The sequence below is a fragment of the Mus caroli genome, unplaced genomic scaffold (genome assembly GCF_978045245.1).
Source record: "Mus caroli unplaced genomic scaffold, Mus_caroli_1 scaffold_3, whole genome shotgun sequence".
NCBI lineage: Eukaryota > Metazoa > Chordata > Mammalia > Rodentia > Muridae > Mus > Mus caroli.
The window spans coordinates 63,477,160-63,499,834 of record NW_028227258.1 but is presented as its reverse complement, the minus strand read 5'-3'; the positions used below and the strand labels follow the sequence as shown (position 1 = coordinate 63,499,834).

Genomic DNA, 22,675 nt, shown 5'->3' with positions numbered 1-22,675 from the left:
CTATCCCTTTTCCAACCTTTACACTTCCCACTAGAACTGCTCGGGAGTCAGGGAAATCAAGAGATGCTCCACTTCTGCCTCTCCCCCTCTCACTCCCAAGCCTCCCGGTGGGTTTGAGTCAACAGCATTTTGCAGCTCGTTAAGTATCCAATGGGCTAGAAAGACAGAGGGCGCTCACAAGTGCTTGCTTCAAGGCAGTAAGGGAGATAGGGCTAAAGGAAAGAACAAACTCTAACAACCAAGTCTGAGCTGCTCTTAAGGGCCACAGCCACACTCACTGCAAGCCCAGCCCACCTGAGAACCCCTCACAGTCTACGACTCTGGCCCCTTCTTGTACTTCTCGTACACAGGGAGAGAGCCTGATCACTGATCACTCCTCCATGATAGCTACACTCTCTCAGCTTCTGACAGCCACAGCCGCGTACCCAGGTCTTTCATCAGGATGGCCTTGTAGTACTTTTTCTGCAGTGCGGACATGCCGTGGTACACCACCACCTCTGTCTTCTTGGGAAGCTCTGTGGCTACCTGAGCTTTCACACGCCTCAGGAGAAATGGCTGCAAGAGCCTGTGCAGCTCGCTTGCTGCGTAAGGAAAGATAAATACGTAAGAGTGGAGAATCGAGGCGTTCCACGATGGAAAACAGTCCGAGTCGGGCGGTCATTTTTCATACTGCATGCGCTCCTGGACTTACAATGAAGTTATGACCCAATAAATCCATTCCAAGTTTGAAATACCCTAAGTTGAAAATGCATTTAATATTCGGAATCTACCAAACATTGTGGTTTATCCTAGTCTACCTTCAAAATGCTTTAAAAAGTCTTCAGTTAGGCAAAATAAAATTAATAAATATGGTGCTGAGAGCCAGCAAGACAGCCAATGGGTAAAGGTGTTTGCTGTCAAGTCAGCAAGACAGCCAATGGGTGAAGGTGTTTGCTGTCAAGTCAGCAAGACAGCCAATGGGTGAAGGTGTTTGCTGTCAAGTGTGATGACCACAGCTTGATCCCAGAATCCACATGGTAGGAAGAAAACACTGACTTCCACAAGTTGTCCTCTGATCTCCACATGTGTGCTACACTGTACACACACACACACATACACAACACACACACACAGAGAGAGAGAGAGAGAGAGAGAGAGAGGATAAATGTAAAGATATAATTTTAAAAGTTAAGCATTTCATAATTCACTGTCAGCTCTACTCCAGCAGTTCTGCGGATGCACCATGAAGCCTCACTCTCAAGGCTGACTGGGAAGCTGTGAGTGCTGACACCTGCCCAGACTGACCGGAGAAAATCTTATGTCACTTCCCCAGGAAAAGACAGAATCTTTGATGGTTTTTTCGGCTAAGCAATATCCTGGTGTGTATTTGGGCCTGTGACTGTATCTAGTCACCTGTGGTGGGCGCTTGGCTTAGTTCTAGCTTGCCTATTCTGAGGAGTAGGTTGTGTGTGGACATAGTTTCCTTTCCTTTGGACAGGTTGTGGATTGTTCTATGATGGTAGTTGCGTTTTGAGCTCTCTTTGGCACCCCAGGACTGTACTGTTTACCCTGACTCCTATTTTCCCCATTACTCTCCATGCCCTTACTGGCATTTGTGATTTTTTTTTTTGTGGGGGAGGGGGTAAACGGTACTTTATTGTGTGTTTTTTCTGTATTTTAATATTTATTTGAATTTTGTGTGTATTAACATTTTGCCTACATGTATGTAAAGGCACCAGATGTTGTTTAGTACCTACAAAGGTCAGATGAGGGTGTCAGATCCCTTGGAACTGGAGTTACAGATGTTGTGCGCCTTCCTGTGGGTGCTGGGAAGCCAACCTGGGTCCTCTGGAAAAGCAGCCAGTGATGTTAACCACTGGGCCCATTCTCCAGCCCTCACTGTGGCTTTGATTTACATTTCCCTAACAACTACTGACACTGAGCACTTAAATACATCTAACAATAATGTATGTATATATTATATAGCTCAAAGTAGTAAGAAGAAAGCATTTTTATATAAACCTTTACTGGTCATCTTCTTTGACAATTTCATGTACATATACAATGTACTCTGGCAGGAGACAGCATTTAAAACCATTCATCATAAAGGGATGATGATACGCCAGCTACCTGGGCTGATGGCTACCCAACGTATCCGTGAATCAGCACACTACACTGTGCCGCATAAATCCGTACGAATGCTGGTGTCAACAGCCAGTCACAATTTGCATACATTCTCCATTGAGTGTGCACTGTCCCACAACATAAAAACCCCATGCCTCACCACACGGGGAGGACTGTCTGTCCTACCTGCTCCTCCAGCTCTTAGCCTCTTGAACTGTCATTAGCTCTTAACCCAGGAGCTGGGAACACATAAGCACTCTATTCTTACTAACGGGCCTGGGTTGGGGAGGCTCTTCTAGTTGGAGGGTGTTCTGCATCTAATCCTATTGGTCAGCATTATAGCTTAGAAAGGTGGCAAGCAGCTGGGCCCGTTTTAATATCAGAGTCAGGTACGGTACGGCTCCAAGGGCCAAGACCGTTACTCAAGGCCACAGAGCTGACTGCCAATGTCATCAGCATTCAAAGCTGTTTCTTTTGGCATCAAATCCTTTGTTCCCTCACTGGGTATCTTGAACTTCAAAAGCCATCCTAAGTCAGAATGGAGGACAGGTAGGATAAGTAACCAGCTGAACTGGAATCTCACAGAACAATAAGCGACACTGTAATACAGTATGCCCGTGTAGTATTCGACTGGATGTCTAAAACTTATGTGGCAACTCTAAGCATGGGAATTACGTAGGAGAAATCTCCAGCCTGTAGTCTGGGATTTCTGCTGGCAAAAGCCCCTCCAACTCATACTTAACCAATACAAACAAAATCATTATCCCATACAAGCACCCTAGGGTAATATCACAGGGACATTCAGATAATTCCATGGGACAGAGGGACAAAGGTACAAGAGAAAGCTGCCACCTGCATGAAGGATGAAGCATGCCCCAATCCCAACACACACAAACACATACTCCCATCTCTCTTAAACTCATCATTTTGCTGCATGGTTAAAAAGAAACGCCAGCGCTACAGGACACTGAATATGATATGAATATGATATGGCCTGTGGTAGGCACCCTCCGACCTCTTCCAAAAATGAACTAAACAAGCCCCAGAGAGTCAAGCATAAGCGACAAATGAAGACAGCGAGGCATGTAGCACTGGCCTTCTGTTTGTGGCTCCTTGCCTCCCCGGTCTTCTGGCTGTCTCCCTTCTTTTCTAACTATTAGACTTGACGGCGGCTTCTGCGCCAAACCCTCTTGAGGACGATTAGGAAGAGAGAGACCTGCCTGATTTGGACTCTTTCTCCATGTCCTGGTAACGCTGAACGAAATCTTCCACCTGTTCTCTGCAGAAGACATCAGGCTCCACGACACAGAGGAGGGAGTAGAGCTCCCGGAGGCTGTTCTGGATGGGCGTTCCGGTGAGCAGGAGACGGAAGACCGCTGAGAACTCAAACACACAAAGCAGCGAGATTAAAACCCACACTGGAGGAAAGACCGGGATACCCAGCAAAGAGCAGCACGTCTTAGTGGGAATGACCAAGGTACACGACACAGGCAGGCTCGGGGTCAGGCTGCATGTTTTACTTGACAAAGGAAGTGACTCCAGTTTCAACTAGAAGAAGGAAATAGTCCTAAAAGGAAACAGCGTTGCAAGGATGCAGGTTTACACCACTTCCTGCTCAAATGTTACAGAGTATGGGATACACTGATATCACTCAGTCTTAAGAGAGTTAAATTATGGGGTGCACCCTACTTGGGGGAGCTTACTGAGACAAGTGAGACGTGTATGTATGTGCACATAGAGATGAAGAAGCAAAAAGGTAACACATCGGGCCCTTCACCATGGGCAAGAAGCAAGATCAATACTAAAACAATGCCTTTTGTAATCCTTAATGACATATCAAGACTTCTGCATGCTTCCAGACGCTCTGCTACATGACATGCCCCAACAGTCAGGAACAAACGAGAAAAAAAAAAAATCCTTATCACTAATTAAATACTAGTAATTAGGGATGAACTTAAAATTCAAGAGAAACAGTACCAGCAGTGGCCCTCCCCTGGGACACCTCCCACTCCTGGGAGCTCTTTTTCACCGTCCCTCAGTAGATCAGTTCGCTTTGCTCAAAAAGAGAGAGAAAAACCCCTGAGCTGATATAACAGGAGCTATCAAAATTAATGTAACAAGATAGACAAGCCATGCACCATATGTCTGTTATTTTAAATGTCAAGATACAGTGGGTACTATACTATACAGATATTCACACGTACACACATGCACATACAAGATATACCGAAGTGTTAATGTGGGAGTGGGTCGTGGCATCTTACCCTCTCCTTATCTTTCTAGATTTTGGCTCGGAGGCGGGTGAGGGGGAGATTGTAAGAGGACAAGCTGTTTTTGCAGTAAGAAAAGATGACGTGACTTGACCAATTTAAACTTACTACAGAAGTCTTGGCAACCTCCTTTTCCTCTTTCTGAAATGCCCATTCACTATCTTACCCATCCCCCACCCCACCCCCGTCTGCTTGGTGGACAGTGTTTTTAAAGTACTTCGACTCTCTGGACTGAGGTTTCTTTGTTTAAGAACAGTAACCAGAAGTCACAAGGTGTATTTCGGTAAAGAGTTGAGAAGTTCAAAAACCGCAGGCTCATACCGGTCACTCTAGTCACGATATTTAGCTTTTCCTAGGACATGAGTGAAAATTTTGATTTAAAGTAGAACCCTTTTTTTTTGCACCAAAACTTACAGCTGGGAAATAAAAATCAGAAACAACCTGCCTTTATAGTACTTTACAAGGTCTGTGTATAAGGTAGTATGCAAGTACGTTCCTTATCAAATATTAAGTATTTCTCCACATAATGGCCACTCTGGTTGGTAATGCACTGTAAGCATGACATATAAACGCTGGCACTGACTCTGTCTTCACATTTAGATCACTTCTGACTTTCGTAAACAAACTGAAAACAGTATTAAAGTAGACAGATATGAAAACAGACAGAATCCCCTTTCCCACCTCTCAGTCCAACAAATAAATGGTTTCGTTTGTTTAGCATTTTGCTTTTTTTTTTTTTTTTTTAAGACAGGGTCTGACTATGTAGCCCTGACTGTCCTGGAACTCACTCTGTAGACCAGGCTGGCCCCAAACTAAGAGATCTGCTCGCCCTTCCTCCCAAGTGCCATCATGTGCCACCTAAATTATCTGTATTTTCTTTTCAACCATCCAATGGTCTGCAATCCAAATCTCACCTAAAAGAACCTAACACATCCCAGCCTGCTTTTCTCACTCCATCCTCTGAGCCTTAATTTCCTGATGAATACCAAGTGCAGGCTCTGAAGCCACAGCAAGACTGATCCCCCCATGTCAAATCCACAGGCCCCGGGTCCCTTACAGTCCTGTCTCCTCTCACCTTACGTCAGCAAACTGGCACAGGAGTTTATAATACATTCTCTTACAAGGATAGAGACCTAGAATATGACACTATCACTCATTGGGCTCACTGGGCTCATGTCACTACGAGGCAGGCAGTATTAGGAGGTGTCCCTCCAAGAGGTAATGAGGCCATAGCAGCTCCTTTTGAATGGGATCAAAGCCCTTTTAAAAGAATCATTAAACTAGCTTTCTCTTCTCTCTCTTGCCCTTCAGCCTTATGAGAACGCAGCACAAAGTCCCCGACACCTTATATCTGGATCTGACTTCCCAGCCTTCAGAACTGTAAGATAAATAAACGTCTGTTCGTTCTGACCCGGCCTGTGGTACTGTGTTGAAGCAGCACAAATGGACTGACGTGGAAACCTCTTGGGAAAGAGACACTGGTAAGGGTCCCTAAAACGAAGGCAATGGTAGCAGAGAGCAAGAAGACGTCCAAGAGGCGCAGCAATCCTCACAGAATGTATCTGCTTTTGAACATTCGAAACTGCAACTTCTAGGCCAGGAACTGCAGGACGATGGTCAAAGGTTTTCTTTCAAACATCTCTCTGGACAGGATTTATTATGGGATGCGACCAAACTTCATCACCACCAAAACGTGGAGTCTCATAAACGAGCAAGGCTTTCAACTAAGAGAAAGACAGTTCACCTTTCCCAGGCCAATCATCCCCGTGTTTCCAGAATGGCATGAGAGGCCGAGAGACGATGAGAGCAATGCATCATACTTTATAACAAAGACAGCAGAGGACGAAGGTGATACTCAACGGTATGGAACTGGTCTTCCTGTGAGCTACTAGATTCTTGGAACAGGTACAGTGGGAAAGAGCCACGACAAGCCCACTGTATCTGCTAAGTAAACAGATTTATAGTGAGGTCTTTTCTGCAAAGAAGCCAAGATGATCAAAGAGAGGTGAAATGCTTCCAAAAGTACAATGCACTTTCCTGGCCTAGGGTCATGTTTGATAACCGGATTTTAGCAAACATTGCCTTACAAAAGATAAAAGGAAAGGCATTACATATTCTGTCTGCCTTGCTCACCCCAAAATGATCACTTAGCCCTGCCATAATCTGACTGAAAGAAAAAGTTTCAATTAAGTCTCCACTGTTCAGGTCTAACTATTTTTTACAAAGGCCTGACTTCGCAGCCCTCCTCCATCACCCTCCTGAGCCATTACACCATTACAGGCATGCACCTGGGTAACGTTCATTAAGGGAGGGCTGAGGAAGCAGGGCCCCAGAGTACTGTCGGGGCAGTGAAATCACCATGCGTGATCCCGCAATGGTGGGTAGACATCATTATATATTTCTCCCAACCAAGCAGCATCTACAATATCAAAAGTGAGTCTATGAGCTACAGATTCTGAGTGATAATCTCAAAACTGTTGCAGCATCTGCAACAGAGTCACCGCCCTGACCGGGGATGTGGGTAATGAGGGAAGATATGAATGGACGGGGTGGAGGGCATCTCTGCATCTGCTGCTCAACTTTGTTGTGAAACGAAAACCAAACCACTCTTTAAAAGATTATCTTAAACAGCAGCAGGCCACCCTGTGAATTTACCTCTGAAAGTGTCCTGTGCAGCAGGGAGCTCTGGTTTTTCAATCTGTGAGCTTCATCCACAGCAAGAACGCTCCAAGAGAAGCTGTGAGAGAGAATCCGCTTTCAGCCGTGTGCAACTCAGACCCATCTCACAACTGCTACAGAACTGCACCCACTGTTAGAAAGACTACCACAAGCCTGGCCCTGGAAACACGTCGGAATCACCTCCCTACCGACTGGACGACAGCTGCTGCACGAGGGGGTGCAGGCGAGGAGCTTCCCCCCAAGACAGAAAAGATGGCGGGAAGGAAGGAGCCAAGGCCAGAGAGAGAGAGAGAGAGAGAGAGAGAGAGAGAGAGAGAGAGAGAGAGAGAGAGAAGAGACATTTATAACCAAGTACTGAACTTGGAACTCTGTGTGTCTAGTACAAAAGAACACAATGAGCAGACAGGACAGGGCCAATAGGGAGATGAAGGCTTAGAAAGGTTAGGCAATTTGGTCAGGCTCGGAACTTAGAGTCAAACCCATTAAAACATTAAACAGACGGCTGTGCAACAGAAGACAAAAAAGCAGGATTTAAATAAGTCCTGAACAGGACCAGGCACTTCAGAGATGGCCGTGTAGTACCCCCCTCCGTTGACCCTGAGGTCCCCAGTGACTAGTGCAAGGTGTTATTTGCTGCATGTACATAGCTAGAACAATATATCAGTAAGATCCAGACAAAGCACATACATAGACAACATGCATGTGGATATTTCTATACTGAGTGTGTCTTACTATGTAGCTCCAACAGGCCTCAAGTTTGCAATCCTCCTGCCTCAGCCTCCCAAATGCTGAGATCACAGGCATAGATCACTACTACACTTTGGCTATAAAAGCACATTTTGACAAATACTTCTGGAAATCTGTTGCAGTCTTCCCCAAATATGTTAAACATATTCATGAGTATGTTCAAGAGTATATTAGTTAAAATTGCCATAGTTGAAAATAAATATGTATTAATAGGTGATAAAGCATACGGCTATATGAAAAGGCATATATGGTCACTGTAATACAAATGTTAGCTGGGTGTGGTGGGACACATCTATAACCCTAGCACTTAGGAGGTAGGTGTGCAAGGATACCACAACTGTGAGGCTAACCTTAGCTACACAGTAAGGCCAGCCAGGGCTACATGTAAAACAGTCTCCAAACAAAAAAATTAAAAAACAACCAAACAAGACATGAATATTGTACGTCCTTGCAAATTGCAAAAAAATAAATCAAACATAAGGCAAAATGTAAAACATATTAAGACTGTTAATTTTGCTTTGAAGCATCACAGAATATCACATTGTATTTTATATTTTTAGACGTATTTGTCTAGGGGTCATGGTGTGTGTGGTCAGAGGACAATTTGCAGGAGGTGATTCTTTTCTTTCCCATGTGGGTTCTGGGGCAGAGCTCAGATCCTCAGGTTTGGCCCACACAGGACAAGTCTATACCAAAAACAGACAGGCATGGGGATGGAAGGTAAATTCTGCAACAACAGATGGAGAAGGGGCGCAGGGGCCCGTGTCCTTCGTCTCATTCATCTTCTGCAGATGGAGGAAGGACTAGGGACCCGGGGAGCGAACAAGAGCCCAGGAGCCCAGGACCAGGGTGCACTCAAGGTCAATAAAGTGTGAGCGTTGCCACAGTTGCACAGTGGCCATGAGAGAAGCTGTGCCACTGCCCACAGAACAGTGTCACTACAAACGAGTGGCCCAGTTCCCTTCTTATGCATGCAAATATCCAAAAATGCTTATTAAATGAAACAAGGCTACAGGGTGGTGAAGGTGGACATATTAAGAGAGAGACAGTCAAATGACCATTAAAGGACGCTCTCATGAGAGTGTACAGGGAATCCCAGCACCCAGTACAGTAAAGTCTAATTCTCTTGATTCAAAGACTGTGTAAGTCTATAATCCGAAAGATTCCAAGCAACTAATGCTGCTGCTACCATGCACATCACTAATGTCCACAATGCATCTCTGTAGTACAGGCATTATACAGTTCCCTGCCATTTCCAGTATGAACAACACAGCAACAGGAAAAGTAACCTTAGCTAACATTGAAAGAACACATCTATGCTGTGGGAGTCAATTATAAATGGCCCTCATTCATTATGTTCTGAAACCCTCCTATCAATGTGCTCAGAGCAGATGATCTGAGACAGAAAGACAGCGCTTCTCCTGAGAAATGCAACACTTGGTGCAGCTACATACATAAAAGGAGGGTTGACGCAGAGCGCTGTCGTTGAAGTCCTGCTTTGACATTTATTAACATTAGCTGTAAAAACAGCTAATCTTGGTTGTTGACTTGGCACATTCAAGAAGAGAGAACCTCAACTGAGCCATTGCTCCCATCAGATTTGCCTGTAACCACATCTGTGATGCATTTCTTAATTGCTAGTTGATATAGAAAGGCCCAGTCCACTGTGGGTGGTGCCAACCCTAGGCCTGCTATATAAAAAAGCTAACTGAGGAAGCCAAGAAGAACAGGCTGTAAGCACAGTTCCTTCAGTATCTCTGCTTCAAGCTCATGCCTTGTTTTCCCTCTATGATGAGCTGTAAACTGTAAGATAAGAAGTAAGCCCTTCCCTCTCCAGGTCGCCTTGGTCACGTGCTTATCACAGCAACAGAAACCAAACTAGGACCTTAGCTTCTGTGGGTTATCTACGCTTCATCTTTTTCATCTGTAATGTAGAAGAACCTGCCTGAGAGGGGTTTTATGAGTTCTTAAATTTGTAGTGTGTGTGTGTGCGTGTATGCACACATGTGTGCTCACAAGCAAGGGGTAGTTTGAATGGGTATGGCTCCCATATTATGTGTTTGGAGGTGTGGCCTTTTTTGAGTAGGTGTGGCCTTGGAGAAAGTGAGGTTATACATTTACTCAAGTTCCACTTAGTGTGGAATACAGTCTCCCCCTGCTGCCTTTAGATCAAGATGTAGAACTCTCAGCTCCTCCAGCACCAAATCTCCCTGCACACTGCCCTGTTTCCTGTCATGCTGATAATGGATTGAACCTCTGAAACTATACACTAGTCCCAGTTAAATGTTTTCTTTTATAAGAGTTGCCATGGCCATGGTGTCTGTTCACAGCAATAGAAACACTAAGATGGGGGATGGGAGAGAGATGTATGTGTCTGAGAATAGGTATGGCCCCCATAGACTCGTGTGTGTGTGTGTGTGTGTGTGTGTGTGTGTGTGTATGTGAGAGAGAGACAGAGAGACAGAGAGACAGAGACAGAGACAGAGAAAGACTATATGCAAGCAAATGCACACCACGGTACACCTATGAAGATCTAATAGTCAACATTTATGGCCTACTTTACTAAGATTTAAGATTTCACATTATTGCCTGTTTTTTAATTACATGTAAGTGCATATGAGTACAGGGGCCTGCAGAGGCCCAGAGCATCAGATTCCCCTGCACCTAGAGTTAAGTTACAGGCAGCTGTGAGCTAGTGGACAGCCAGTGGTGTGGGTTGCAGTGCTCATTCAGGTCTGCTGAAAGGGCAGCAAGCGCGCTTACCACTGAGCCACCTCTTTAGTCCCTCCGTACATTTCTCACTCCTAACAGGACTCTGTCTTTGTAGGTTTGCTCTCAGACTAAGTTTCCTGGCACTGCTGAGCATTCTTATAGCTCCTTTCCAGTGAGAGACCATTAAAGGGGTCAGGGAGCTGGCTCAGCAGGTAAAAGTTCTTCACGTGCAAGCCTGGTGGCTAAGGTAGGTCTGTGCAACCCAAGTAAAAAAGATGGATGTGGTAGTGCATCTGGGGTCCCAACACACCTACAGCAAAATGGGACACAGAGAGACGAGAATCAGACAGAAACTCAAGGGACAGCTAGTCTGGAGTGTGCTGCACAGTGGCAGAAAGAAGAGACCCTGCCACAAAACAGTGGAAGACAGAGAATCAGCTCACACACACAGGCAAGCACACAGACCCAGACACACATGGTAGGGGAGGGCAGGCGAGCAGGCAGAGGGACCACTTGGAAAACAAAGAAGAGGTGGGATGCTGAGGACACACAAGCAGCACTCTTGCCTAGCATGGGGAATCCCTGGCCTCAATCTCTAGGACTCCCTCCTCCAAGTAAAACTCTATTAAAATAGACACAAAGGGAAAACAGAGCAAAGCATACAATCCTCTCATGGAAAAGATACTATGCTCACTTAAATAAAAGATACCGTTAAACAGAAGCCAGAAAATCTATGTTAGGCATCAAGACTTCAAAATCAGACAAACGCGGGAGAGGGCAGAATTCCAGAGTGTGGAGGGAACATGTGACTTTCATGGCTCATGCGACAGGTCCTGGGGTGGTGTAATCTACTCACGATTTTAGAAATGAGGCATCTTTCAAGCAAATCTGAAAAAGTAAGGAAGACAAGTTAAAAAAAAAAAAAAAAAAAAGGCTGGTGCTGAGAAATTCCTGGGCTGACAAGCTACTCTCCTGTCTCGGGGACTCTATCTAATAACATCAGTTCTGCCTTTCCTTGCCTAGTGAGACACAAAGCTCTGAGTGTCCTTTCTAAGTCCAAACAAAAAGGACTCTGGCTAAGGGGACGATCTCACTTACAAGGGCCCAGGTCTTCATCTAACAAGAACTAACAGTGAGATTGTAGCTAAGTAGCTTTGTAGCTTTGAGTCAACTTCACCCAAGCCAGAGTCACTGGAAGGAGAGGACGTTAGTTGAGAAAGTGCCTCCACCAGAGTGGCCTGTGGCCAAGTCTGTGAGGTGTTTTATGGATGATTGATATGGGGTGCCTAGCTCACTGTGGGTGGGGCCACCCCCGGGCTGGTGGTCCTGGGTTCTGTAAGAAAGCAAGCTGAGCAAGCCACAAGAAGGAACCTAGTGAGCAGCACGGCCCTGTGGCCTCTGCAGCAGCTCCAGCCTTGACCTCCTGACCTGACTCCCCTCGGTAATGGAATATTACTGGCTCCCCGTGTTGCCTTTGGTATTGCTGTCATCAGAGCAAGGGAAACTGTAACTTAGACACTAAGTGTCCCCCACTCCCGAGCTCCAGTTACAAAACACGAGCCCCTTTCCCTCGCCACTTCTGTTCATCCGACAAGAGGCAGCTCAAGTGCTGCCTCTGAAACCACTCCCTATGAAGCAGCAGGGATGGCAGAGAAGGAAACTAACCAATACAAAGCCCCACGATCCTTCACTTCTACAGTCGCAAAGACTCTTTGTAAATGTGGTGAAGGGTCACTTCCCTCCCTCCAGACCCCTTAAAGTATGCTCTGTGTAAACAGAATCACGGTGCTTTTAAGCGCATCTTTGGCCTGGGTAAGGAGGTCTTGTAGAGAAGCAGAGGGCTACCTCATAGGTCGTCAGCAGCACGTGAAAACCTGACTCCTGTCTTAGGTCCTGCTGAAGGCGGGCTCTCTCTTCCTTGTCACCTGTGTATGTCACACAGGAAAGACCTGGAGCAAATCTGGAGCAAAGAAAAGAGGTGGACAGGGCAAAGGTTAGAGTGACCTAGGGAACAGTTACCAAGCAAGCCACACTTCATGACAGTGCCACATACAGACCCTAAGAGGCCTGGTACCCAGAAAGAGTCCTGGGGCCTCCAAACCATGCCTAGGGTCATGGCTAAGCCTCAGGCAAGGCCCTAATGTAATGTTTAGGCATTAGAGTTAGGTCTAAGGGCGTTGTGTTGGCTTTTAAAAGGAAACCTTTTTTACATTAATCATTCCCTACATCAGTATGAAAAGGATGGTCTTTCTTCAGGGCAATAAACTTCATTAAAAATGAACACTGGCCTTTAAGTTGCCAAACACAAGTGATAAGACCGGGACCCTCCTATCCTGGATTCCCAGTGTCTACCTACCTTGCTTCAATTCGGATCTTTCTAGAATAAACTTTTTAACTGTGTAAGACACTATTATTTTATCATATTTTTTACACCAGCCAGGCTATCTTAAGCAAGGCAAAGAATAAAAGTTCATCTGACTCACTCCGTACCTCTCCATCTCTTCTTTCCAGTTGCTCAAAACAGACAAGGGACAGAGAACCAGAAACGGCCCTTCATCATTCAGTCTCCCCACCAAGTAAATGAGGAGAGCGATAGTCTAGAACAAAAGAGAAAATCAGTTCTGATCACATTTCTCACTGGAACACGTGCATTTGCGTGTACGCATGCCAATACATACACACACTTCTCAAGGGACTGAGAAGAGCCCTGACTGTCAGGACTGTGAAATGCTATCACCATGGCACTTGCTTGTGCATCCTGACTACCCTGACTTTAATATTCTATAGATTAGGACCTCCCCCCTCCCATGTGATTAACTCATGTGGTATGATGTAACTGGACTGTCTATCAACCCAAACCCCAAATGGCATGTCAACCCAAGGCAGTTTTGCTCACCGTCCTGGCTGAAGTGTCTACATCAGCACTCTGCCTGCCTAACATCGCGCTAACAACCAGACTCTCCAGGTCTCTACGCTGTACACTGCTTCCTTTAACCCCATTAGTTAGCTAGTGAATTTAGAAACCCCAAGGCATTACATTCACACGGAGCTATCCTGAGAGACCCAGCAAGCAGATACTGTAATATCCAAAATAAATTCAAGACTACCCAGTACCTTCCCCCTTCCAAAGGACTTTCCAAACTGTCCTAGCAGGCCAAGTACAGAGCCAGATAAAAAGCTGGCTGACTAAACAAATATAGAAACATAGTTTTAACAGCCAAAAACAAGATTAACAATTCCCCTGCCCCATCTCACACTAAAAACCTCAAGGACAAACAAAATAAGAGTCACCCTATACAAACCAACCAATGTCTACAAAGATTATTTGGCTACACCAATTAAAATAAGCCAAACTACCCTGGTGCCTACATCTGGCCCTTACAAAGGTAAACAAAGTGTGTTCTTTCTTTGTTCTGGGTCTCTCTCCTTCGGCCTGCATGCTGAGACTGAGACGGGGTTTCCCAACATTTCAGATAAGTAAAAACCTCATGCATTCTGCATCATTGGCGGTCTCTGTGCTCTTTGTGGGGGAGGGTCTTTTGACAAGCTACAACAATACCACAGGAAACACTGCTAAGGAAGTCATAATCAACTTGATGCTAAGACAGGTAAATTATTTTTTATAGAGAAAATTCCTGGACCAGGGTCATTGGCTGCTCTAATTAAGGCGTGACTTCTCCCAAACACGTTAAAAAACAAAACAAAACAAAACAAAACAAAAACAATGCCCCCTCAAAACAAACAAACAAAAAAAAAAACAGATCAAACAAGGGCAATAGTACAATTTTAAAAACTCAAACTAGAGAACACAGCTCTGAGATGAGACTCCTTTAACATGCTACTTTACATATTTTACACCCTCGTAAGAAACACACTGCTGCAGTGAGCACGCAGCGACAACAGTGCACTGTGTGGGGGTAAGCTTGCTCATTCCACAGCAGATACCTGGCAGGTCTTCCCCAAGCCCATCTCATCTCCCAGGATGCAGCCATTCTGGCAATGAAAGCACTGGACTAGCCAATTGACTCCTTCCAGTTGGTAAGAACGGAGACGAATCCCTGGAGATAAAAAAACAGAAGCGGTCTGAAGAACAGAAATTCCAGCAAACTTCAGGTTCTGTGGCGGCCTCACCTCCCATGCTCCCGATCTGGACAGCCATAGTACTCACTTCGCTGATGCTCTGTATGCAGACTTGGTTACCATCTGTCACTCATTCAAACTCCTAAAGCACCTATGTCTTTGTCACCTAATCCACCTGACAGAAAGTTTACAGAGATTCACATCCCTACAACTGGATGTGGTCGTCTTGGAAACGAGGGTTACTGAAGCAGCTCACTGGCAAGCAGCACACGAGCTGTGCATGCTAAGGAAGAGATGCAGACAGACCACACTTCATCATAAGGAGTATTTCACAGAGCTTTGATGTGAAATGTCTTCCACCAGCTCATTTACATCAACTCTTGGGCCACAGCAAGAGACACAATTTGGGTGGGTGGTGGAAGCTTTAGGGAGTGGGGCTTAGCTGGGGGGAGTGGAGAAAGGCCCTAGAGAGCAGACCTCGGGGTTCCAGCCTGGCTCCACCTTTCACCCAAGCTCAACTGTGCCACAATACCGCATGCTGCCTCCTCCTGCCGCCATCTCTGGAACCTGCTCCAACTACCAAGCATCCTGCAATGGACTTTTTCTCACATCACACGTCTGAATAAATACTTCCCTCCTTAAATCACTTTCGTCTGATATTTTGTCACTGGAAATTGGTACCAAGAATGGAGTCACTGCTGTGATTAATCTGTCCATGTGGTTTACAGAACTGGTTTGCAAGAGGGGGGGTTAAGAACCTAGAGCTGTAGGCTAAAGACACCCCAATATCCTGCGAGCTGGAAGCTACCGGGCATTTAGAAAGCCAGAATGCCAACAGGAATTCAGGAGTATGGATGGGGAGATGGATGCTTCAGGCGGAGAAGACTCAACCTGGTGCATGCTGGTAAAATAACCCGACGGTGGGAGGGGCTTACAGCACTGGAAATGTTCTCCATCTTGACTGTGTAGACAGATATCAACTCCTAACTGACATCTTATTTTGCAAGTTGGTATCACTGGGAGAAACTGGATAGAGCCTACAGAGAGCTCTCTATATTACTTCCTGTAACTACCTGTGAATCTGTGACTGCTATATTAGAAAAGTTTAATTTTCTTATTTAAAAAAAAAAAGATTTATTTTGAATTATATGTGTGCTGTGTGGCTGTGTCTGGTTATGTGCACTTGAGTGCAGATGCACACAGAGGCCAGAAGAGGACATCAGATGTCATGGAGCTGCAATGATAGGCAGTGGTGAGCTACATGTCTGTGCTTGGAGAACTTGGGTCCTCTGCAAAGGTGTACCTGCTCTATCTGCAGGCCATCTTCCCAGCCCCTAAAAGTGTAATTTTCAAAAATGAATAAAAATTATCAGTAGAGATAACAACACTAACATTTAAGAGTCAAATGCAGAGATATAAGTAGTTTAGGCAGAAAAAGAGTTTAATACAGAGAATTAGGTCACTGTAAAGTTGTTGGAAAGACTGGTGGAATGGCCTCAAGGTTAGCACCTGTGTCAGTACTGCAGAACTGGGCCACCATGTCCGCCTCCATGGACAGGAATCCAGAAAAACAAAAAACAAACAAACCAAACAGGCCACTGTACAGTCAGCTCTAGAAATTGATACCTTCCACCTTAATCCACGCCAACACAGGTGCTCCACATCCTAGCCAAAGCCCACAGGTAAAAGCCACAAGGCCAAGAGAAAAACAGGAAGCACAGATCCACCTCCACTCCAGACTGGCTGTGGCTCTCCTGCTCCAAACAACATGCTTCCTTTCCTACAGCAAAGCCATAACAGAACCCCGGGGATCAGGGAAATGCATTCTGTTTTCTAACCTCTAGGGTCCAGGTCAGCGCTTCGCTCTCAGGCAAAGGACCAAAGTGACAGGGCAAACAAACACACAAACCAAAAAAGCCAGAAGGTGCTTTCTAAGCCAAAGATACATAACAAGTTTCCACCATTACTAACAGCCAAATAAACAGTCGGTAAACCATTAAAAAAAAGCTATTTTTAATTTCTCAAATTAGAAATGACCAGTGTTGCTCAGTGTAAAGAAACATACATTTTGCACTCTGTATTCTAGATATACTATGATGAGGATTTAAGAATCCACAGCTATGGGTTGGAGAGTTGGCTCAGGGGTTAAGAACACTTGTTACTCTTGCAGGGGACACGAGACTCCCAGTACCACGTGAAAGCTTATAACTATCTGTAACTCTAGTCCCAGAGAATCCAATACCCTCTTCTGACCTCCATAGGAGCCAGGAGCTCATGTAATACATACACATGCAGGCAGGCAAAACACTCACACATAAAATAATAAATCTAAAATATTAAATTCATAACTGTAATAAGTATTTGGCTGTGATAATATCTACATTTCATATCTAGCCCATGCATTCAAACCTGCACCCTCTTGCCTGCTCACTTTCTTTTATCAAGAATGCCCCTGCACATATAGGCTCCTCCTGGACCATTACATGCAGCTGGATTTGATCTGTATACAGTTCTGGTCCTTCTGCATACTTTAAAGTATCAATCCCAAGGGCACTGGCAAGCATATAGGCAGACAAACATCAATCAAGATATGCTTAATACACTAAGGCCAGTCCAGAAAGCCAGATTTAAATCAGGAACAGATAGGGAGAATGGTAAAGGGGAGGGAGACACTCTCCTGGGAGGGAGGGAAAAGACCGGCTCAACAAGAGGGAAAACATGTCTGCCCTGTACTGGAAACCTAGCTAACTACTCAGAAGGAAAAAGGAGGGTAAAATAACAGTACGGGTATCTAAAAAAGCCACAAAGAATCATACTATCACCTATCTAAAACCAAGACAAATCTATATTAATGTAAATCTGTGTATAAATATACATACGTAGCTTTAACAAACTCTTCTCATCTGGGCTGACAATGCTCCCTCCCAGAGCCAAAGACCACCCAATAAAAACCCAAATAGAAGACATGAGAAGCCCTCTTTTGAGTTGTTAGGACTGTAAACTAAAATTTCTTTTTCTGTAGGCATAAATTATTTCATGAGCCCATACGGGGAAGAAAGGCCAGAAGGTTTTCAATGGATTGCCATCTCCGAATACTGCATTTATTCTAGTGACCAGAAAGGACAACTGTACTGTGCTGTCGGGGCTGTCCAGGAGATGCCCAAAATAGACAGTCCATTGCTATTGACCTAGGTTGCATGCCCAGAGGTGGAAGGTGAAGTCCGTATTGTGGAAACACCATGGACTTGAGAAACAGGAGTCAGAGAACCCTGAGCTGTAATGCTGCCTTCTACTAACACTTGTCCTTATAACCACAGGTAAGTGCAGCCCTCACCCCTCATCAAGGAAACTTTCCTTTGACAGAGATGGAGAGCAATAGAGAAGGCCACAACCAATTAGAATGCAGAGTGTAGGACTCAGTCCCAGTGGATACATTCACACCTAATGGTATTGTGGAAGAGGGGACAGAAAACAAGGTCGGAGACTTTGCTGTCAAATTGTGTCTCCAAGTAACACCAGACACTTTGTTTACACTGTCACCAACATGACTGCCCACACATGTGGATAGTACCAGTGAGCATGCCAAAATGAACAGAGAGGAACCCTTGAGGCCTCAATCCTACACAAAGAACTACAGGCAACTAAGAGAAGCTAAGAGCAATAAAAGTGGACGAGCTCTCTAGGGACGAGCACACCGACTGGCTGTCCAGTGCCAACCAGTCAGCCCTGAAACGTACATACAAGTGACACTAAACACGCTGAACAAGTATATCTAGGAGTATTTATGTACATAGGTATATGCATACGATAACGATTAAGTGGGGGGGGGGCATGGATTTGAAGGAGAGAAGGGGAGGGTTTATGAGAGTGTTTGGAAGAAGTAAAGAGGAGGTGTAACTATAATCTCAAAAATAAACATTTTAAAGTTGAATATAAATGGAAAATATTGATATGAACTGCTTGTCTTTCACTTCGCCCTCATCATCATCTGCCCCTCCTCTAAGCTAACGGAACTTTTTTTTTTTTTTTTTTTTTTAAAGAAAGAGTCTCTCTATTACATAGCCCTGGCTGTCATGGAACTAGCTATATAGAGCAGGCTGACCTTGAACTCAGAGATCCACCTGCCACTGCCTTCCAAGCGCTGGGTTAAAGGGTGCGCCACCGCCTGGCGGAAAGGCACATTTTGTTGCCTTTCCAAACCCTCACCTTTTGGTGGTACTTGGCACGTATAAGTCAAGCGCTTCCTTATACTTTCAAAAGCTCGTATCCGCTAGTAAAGAAACTGGCTCCTAGGGCTGCTATTTATTTTGCTTATCTGCTCCCCATACCCCACATTACTCTCTCGACAGCAACAAATAACGACCACGGGGTGACAACTGGTGAGTCATTATGACTTTCCGTTACACCAGCACTACATTCCCAGCAGACACATAAGGAAAGGAGTCTTGGGTTGTGGAACAGAGAGAACGCCGCAGGATGATGTGGCTCCAGGTCCACTGGGGTCCGCACGCCTGCGGTCTCTACATCTGGAACCTACAAACTGAGGTCTACACATCTGGAGCCTACACACCTGGGATCCACACATGTGGGATACCCTCCCTTGGCACTCGTAATGGCAAGTGGGCTTAACACGAAAGCACAAGAGGCACAGGACAGGACAAACTTTGCTGCGCAAAGCTTCCAGCGCAGCTTTGAGAGTTCATTAGGGAGCCGCAACAAGTGAGTGCGCATGCACAGTCGGCAGGGAAACGGAGACTGGGAGGAGCGAGAGCAGCTGGGAAGCTGCTGGCTCCCCCGCTGTCCCCGCGTAGGCCAGCGCTGCCGCGCGCCTTCCCGGCTCCCGGCCGCCCCCGGGCGTCCCCGGCCCGCTCACCAGTTAAGCCCCACTGCTGTAAGTCTTGTTCCTGCACCCGCGTCCGCACCGGCTCCGGCCCGTGTTCGGCCGGCAGCGCCTGCAGGAAGCGCGGCAAGCCGCCCGCCATCCCGAGAGGCCCCGCGCCTTCGCTCCCGCGCGCGCGAAGTACAGCGCGCCTCCGCCAGAGGGCGCAGCTCGCGCGCCTTCCCACGCTTCCTTAGCGCGCAGGTGCGGAAGACTGGTCTAAGTGTGCTTCTGCGACTAGGACCTAGAGGCTGCCTTTGCTAAAAGCTCTGTCTCCTAACTTGGGTTGCTTGGGTAGCTAAGAGCAGGCTCAAAACTTGGCACGCTCCCCTCACCCCTCTTAATTTCTTATCTGTCTCCTTTAAACTTTGGGTCCGATTCCTGAGCAGCTCTCCATGTTTTCAGTTACGATGCACATGCCTAAAAACTGGTACTACAAGGTCTTATATTATCTAACCTTTTTCTTCATGTATGACTAAAAACACCAAAATAAGATTAACTTTATCTCTTAAAATGTGTAGTGACAAGATACATTCAAAGAAAAGACCCTGGTGGTACATTCCTGTAATCTCAGCACTGGAGAGGCTGAGGCAGGAGAATTTGTGAGTTCAGTCTAGCCTGGGCTGCAAAGCAGGAAGGTGTCAATAAATAATAAAGATCAATGCTCAGTTAGCAGAATGCTTGCCTCGAATGTACCAAGGCCTCGGGTGGGGGCATGAGGGTGAGCACCTGTAATCCTAGCCCTGGGGAGGTGTCAGCAGGAGAATCGGAAGCTCACTGTCAGCCTCAGCTACACAAGTTTGAAACCCGCCTAAGGTGCATTAAACCTTTTCTTAAAAATAAAGTGTGAGAGAACTTACCGCCATCCCTCAAGATCCCAAGAGTAGCCATTCAAACAGAACATCTATGTGTGATAAAAACAATAACTAATAACTAATGGCCACGTTGTCCTATGAAGGACCAAGGCTGGCCCCACTATGCAGAAGTAGTCCTCTAATGACGAAGGGACTTTACCCGTCCCGTTATACAGACTCCCCAGGAACACACAAAACCAGACCTGAGGTACAACCAGATCAAGAGGGGAGGTGTCAGATACACCAAGGTCATCGCACCCCTCTGTGATCAGTTTCGTTGGAGTTAAAGATTAACTCAAAACAAAAAACAGTTCTCAGTGGGTACTTGAAGTTTCTTGTTTATAATATGAACTACTAGTGGGCTCTTACAAGAACATGGTGTGTTATCTGTCCCTTAACCAGTGGAACTGAACAAACTTGCCCCCGTTTTCCAATAGAGCTGTATTGAATACATTCCTTTTTTCACTAGTCGTTTTTTCCATTTGATTGGGGGGGAGGGGCAAATGGCTGGACCTGGTTTGTTGAGAGCCCCCCAAAATCAAAACTCTGGCAGCACTTCTGACCATACTCTTGAATCCCCAAGTCACCAGAAATGCTCACCAAGGGTTGGTTTTGAGTATCAGTTGTTATTTAACCAACACTGCCATCGTGTGCCAGATTTCCCCTGTACTGGAGAAATAGAATTCAGTTAACAATCCAGACAGACAATGCTAAAGCTGTAGCTGGAGGCACTCTGGTTCTCCTGAAGTGCTTTCCACTCACTTGTAACTGCATTCTTGTCTTCACTTAAGTACAGAAAACAGTTTCAGGAACTGTCTATATGAAGCAAAGTTTGAGAGGTTTTTTGTTTTTTGGTTTTTGGTTTTTTTGTTTTTTTGGGTTTTTTTTTTTTTTTTTTGAGAACATGGATGAGAGAAGATTATCGATTTAAGGTTAAGCTATTTTGGCCTTAAGCATGATTTAATTAGTCATTTGATGTAGCTCCCCTGAGATGACTCAGAGAATAAAAATGCTTGCTGCTCATGCCTGAAGACCTAAGTTACATCCCTGGAACCACGTGGTAGGAGGCAAGAATTGACTCTCACAGGGTTATCACACACACTGGGTCTCGCTTTCTTCCCTCCGTCTAGGAATAAAATTAAAATTGGAAAGAAAGTGATTGATGCCGACCAAAGCCATGGGCATGGCATAGTGGGGCTGGACTGACCCTGTAGGCTAGCTTGTCAGTGGCAAGGCTTCCTCAAACTCCTGAGAGGAAGGTGTGACTTTCAAGGGCTTCTCTAGAGTGATTTTGCACCTGGTCTCTCTGTCTCACTTCCTTCTCCCCAGGTTCTAATCTGCTAAAGCAATACAGTCAACCACTCGCCACTTATTCAAAAGCATTCCTATTTTCTTCTTATTTAAAGTAATCCAGAGAAAGATAAGAATCTAGCTTTAAAGGAAGCAGACTGCTGATACATTGAATCTGGCACTTAAAACACAGCTAAGAAGAAAAAAATAATAAGTAGCTGGGAAATTCCAGGTCTGCGCATGAGATAACATGAAGGTTTTACTCTGGATCTTACATGAAATGAATCTATAGAGGGCAGGGTGGAAGCAGAGAGACAGTTCAGAGGCCATCACAAAAGCTTGGGCAGGAGGTGGTTTATGGTCCGCGTGATGCAGGGCAGATATGAGGAGTGGATACGCTGAACAGGTCAAGCCAGTAGGAGTCACCTAGAGAGAAATGGAATGGAGGAGGCTTGCTTTTGGAATTCAGCCTGCATACACGGTAGAAAACGTCACATGAAGGAAAGAAGACAGGATGCGGGATCCAGAGACTGTCAAGAATCCCCATGTGTCCCGGAAGTGCATGGAGGCAGAGGGACTCCCCATTCAGTATTGGTGGGAACACCAATTAGCACAATCGTGAAAATGGCGAGTTTCTCATACATCTAGGACTAGAACAGTAATATGACGGAGCAGTTCCCCTGCTGCGTATCTGTTTCAGAGAGCTATCTGCACCTCCATGCTTACTGCAGCTGATTTTCTAACAATAGCCAAAAGGTAGAATTGGAGGACACCATGCTGGAGGGATGGCAGTGGGTAAGTGGAGAGGCACAGCCCCAGGGGCTTCATCGCTGGCTTGCTTCTAGCTGCTGTTTGCCATTGCTGTCTTTCTCATATAGCTAACGTTGTGTGAGTGGGTCTGGGAAGACCCTCACTGCCTATAGTCTGGTGTGGTTGCCTCTTGGGAGACAGGCCTCTCCATTGGGCAACTTTCCTACAGATCGGTATGAAGATGAACTTTCATAAAATAATAATATTGTTTAGATGAAACTAATGATTTTAGAGAATCCCTGATTTGATTT

General features: G+C 45.5%; 1 protein-coding gene across 3 annotated transcripts in view; it reads right to left on the bottom strand.

Annotated features, from left to right (window-relative positions):
• Chd1l (chromodomain helicase DNA binding protein 1 like) overlaps nucleotides 1–20,529 on the bottom strand; it is a 50,575-nt gene extending 30,046 nt beyond the window's left edge. For 2 of the 3 annotated variants that reach the window (XM_085835637.1, XM_085835639.1), the window contains exons 1-8: nucleotides 19,465–19,620; nucleotides 14,457–14,569; nucleotides 13,002–13,108; nucleotides 12,357–12,471; nucleotides 11,368–11,399; nucleotides 7,029–7,110; nucleotides 3,320–3,486; nucleotides 426–577 (exon numbers count right to left, since the gene is read on the bottom strand). In XM_085835637.1, the coding sequence (XP_085691763.1) occupies nucleotides 426–577; nucleotides 3,320–3,486; nucleotides 7,029–7,110; nucleotides 11,368–11,399; nucleotides 12,357–12,471; nucleotides 13,002–13,108; nucleotides 14,457–14,569; nucleotides 19,465–19,573 (877 nt within the window). In that variant the 5' untranslated portion in view covers nucleotides 19,574–19,620. Of the gene's footprint in view, nucleotides 1–425; nucleotides 578–3,319; nucleotides 3,487–7,028; nucleotides 7,111–11,367; nucleotides 11,400–12,356; nucleotides 12,472–13,001; nucleotides 13,109–14,456; nucleotides 14,570–19,464; nucleotides 19,621–20,330 lie in introns of those variants that run through there. The other variant, XM_085835638.1, reaches the window with a different exon arrangement.
• Nucleotides 20,530–22,675: the final 2,146 nt, after the last annotated feature.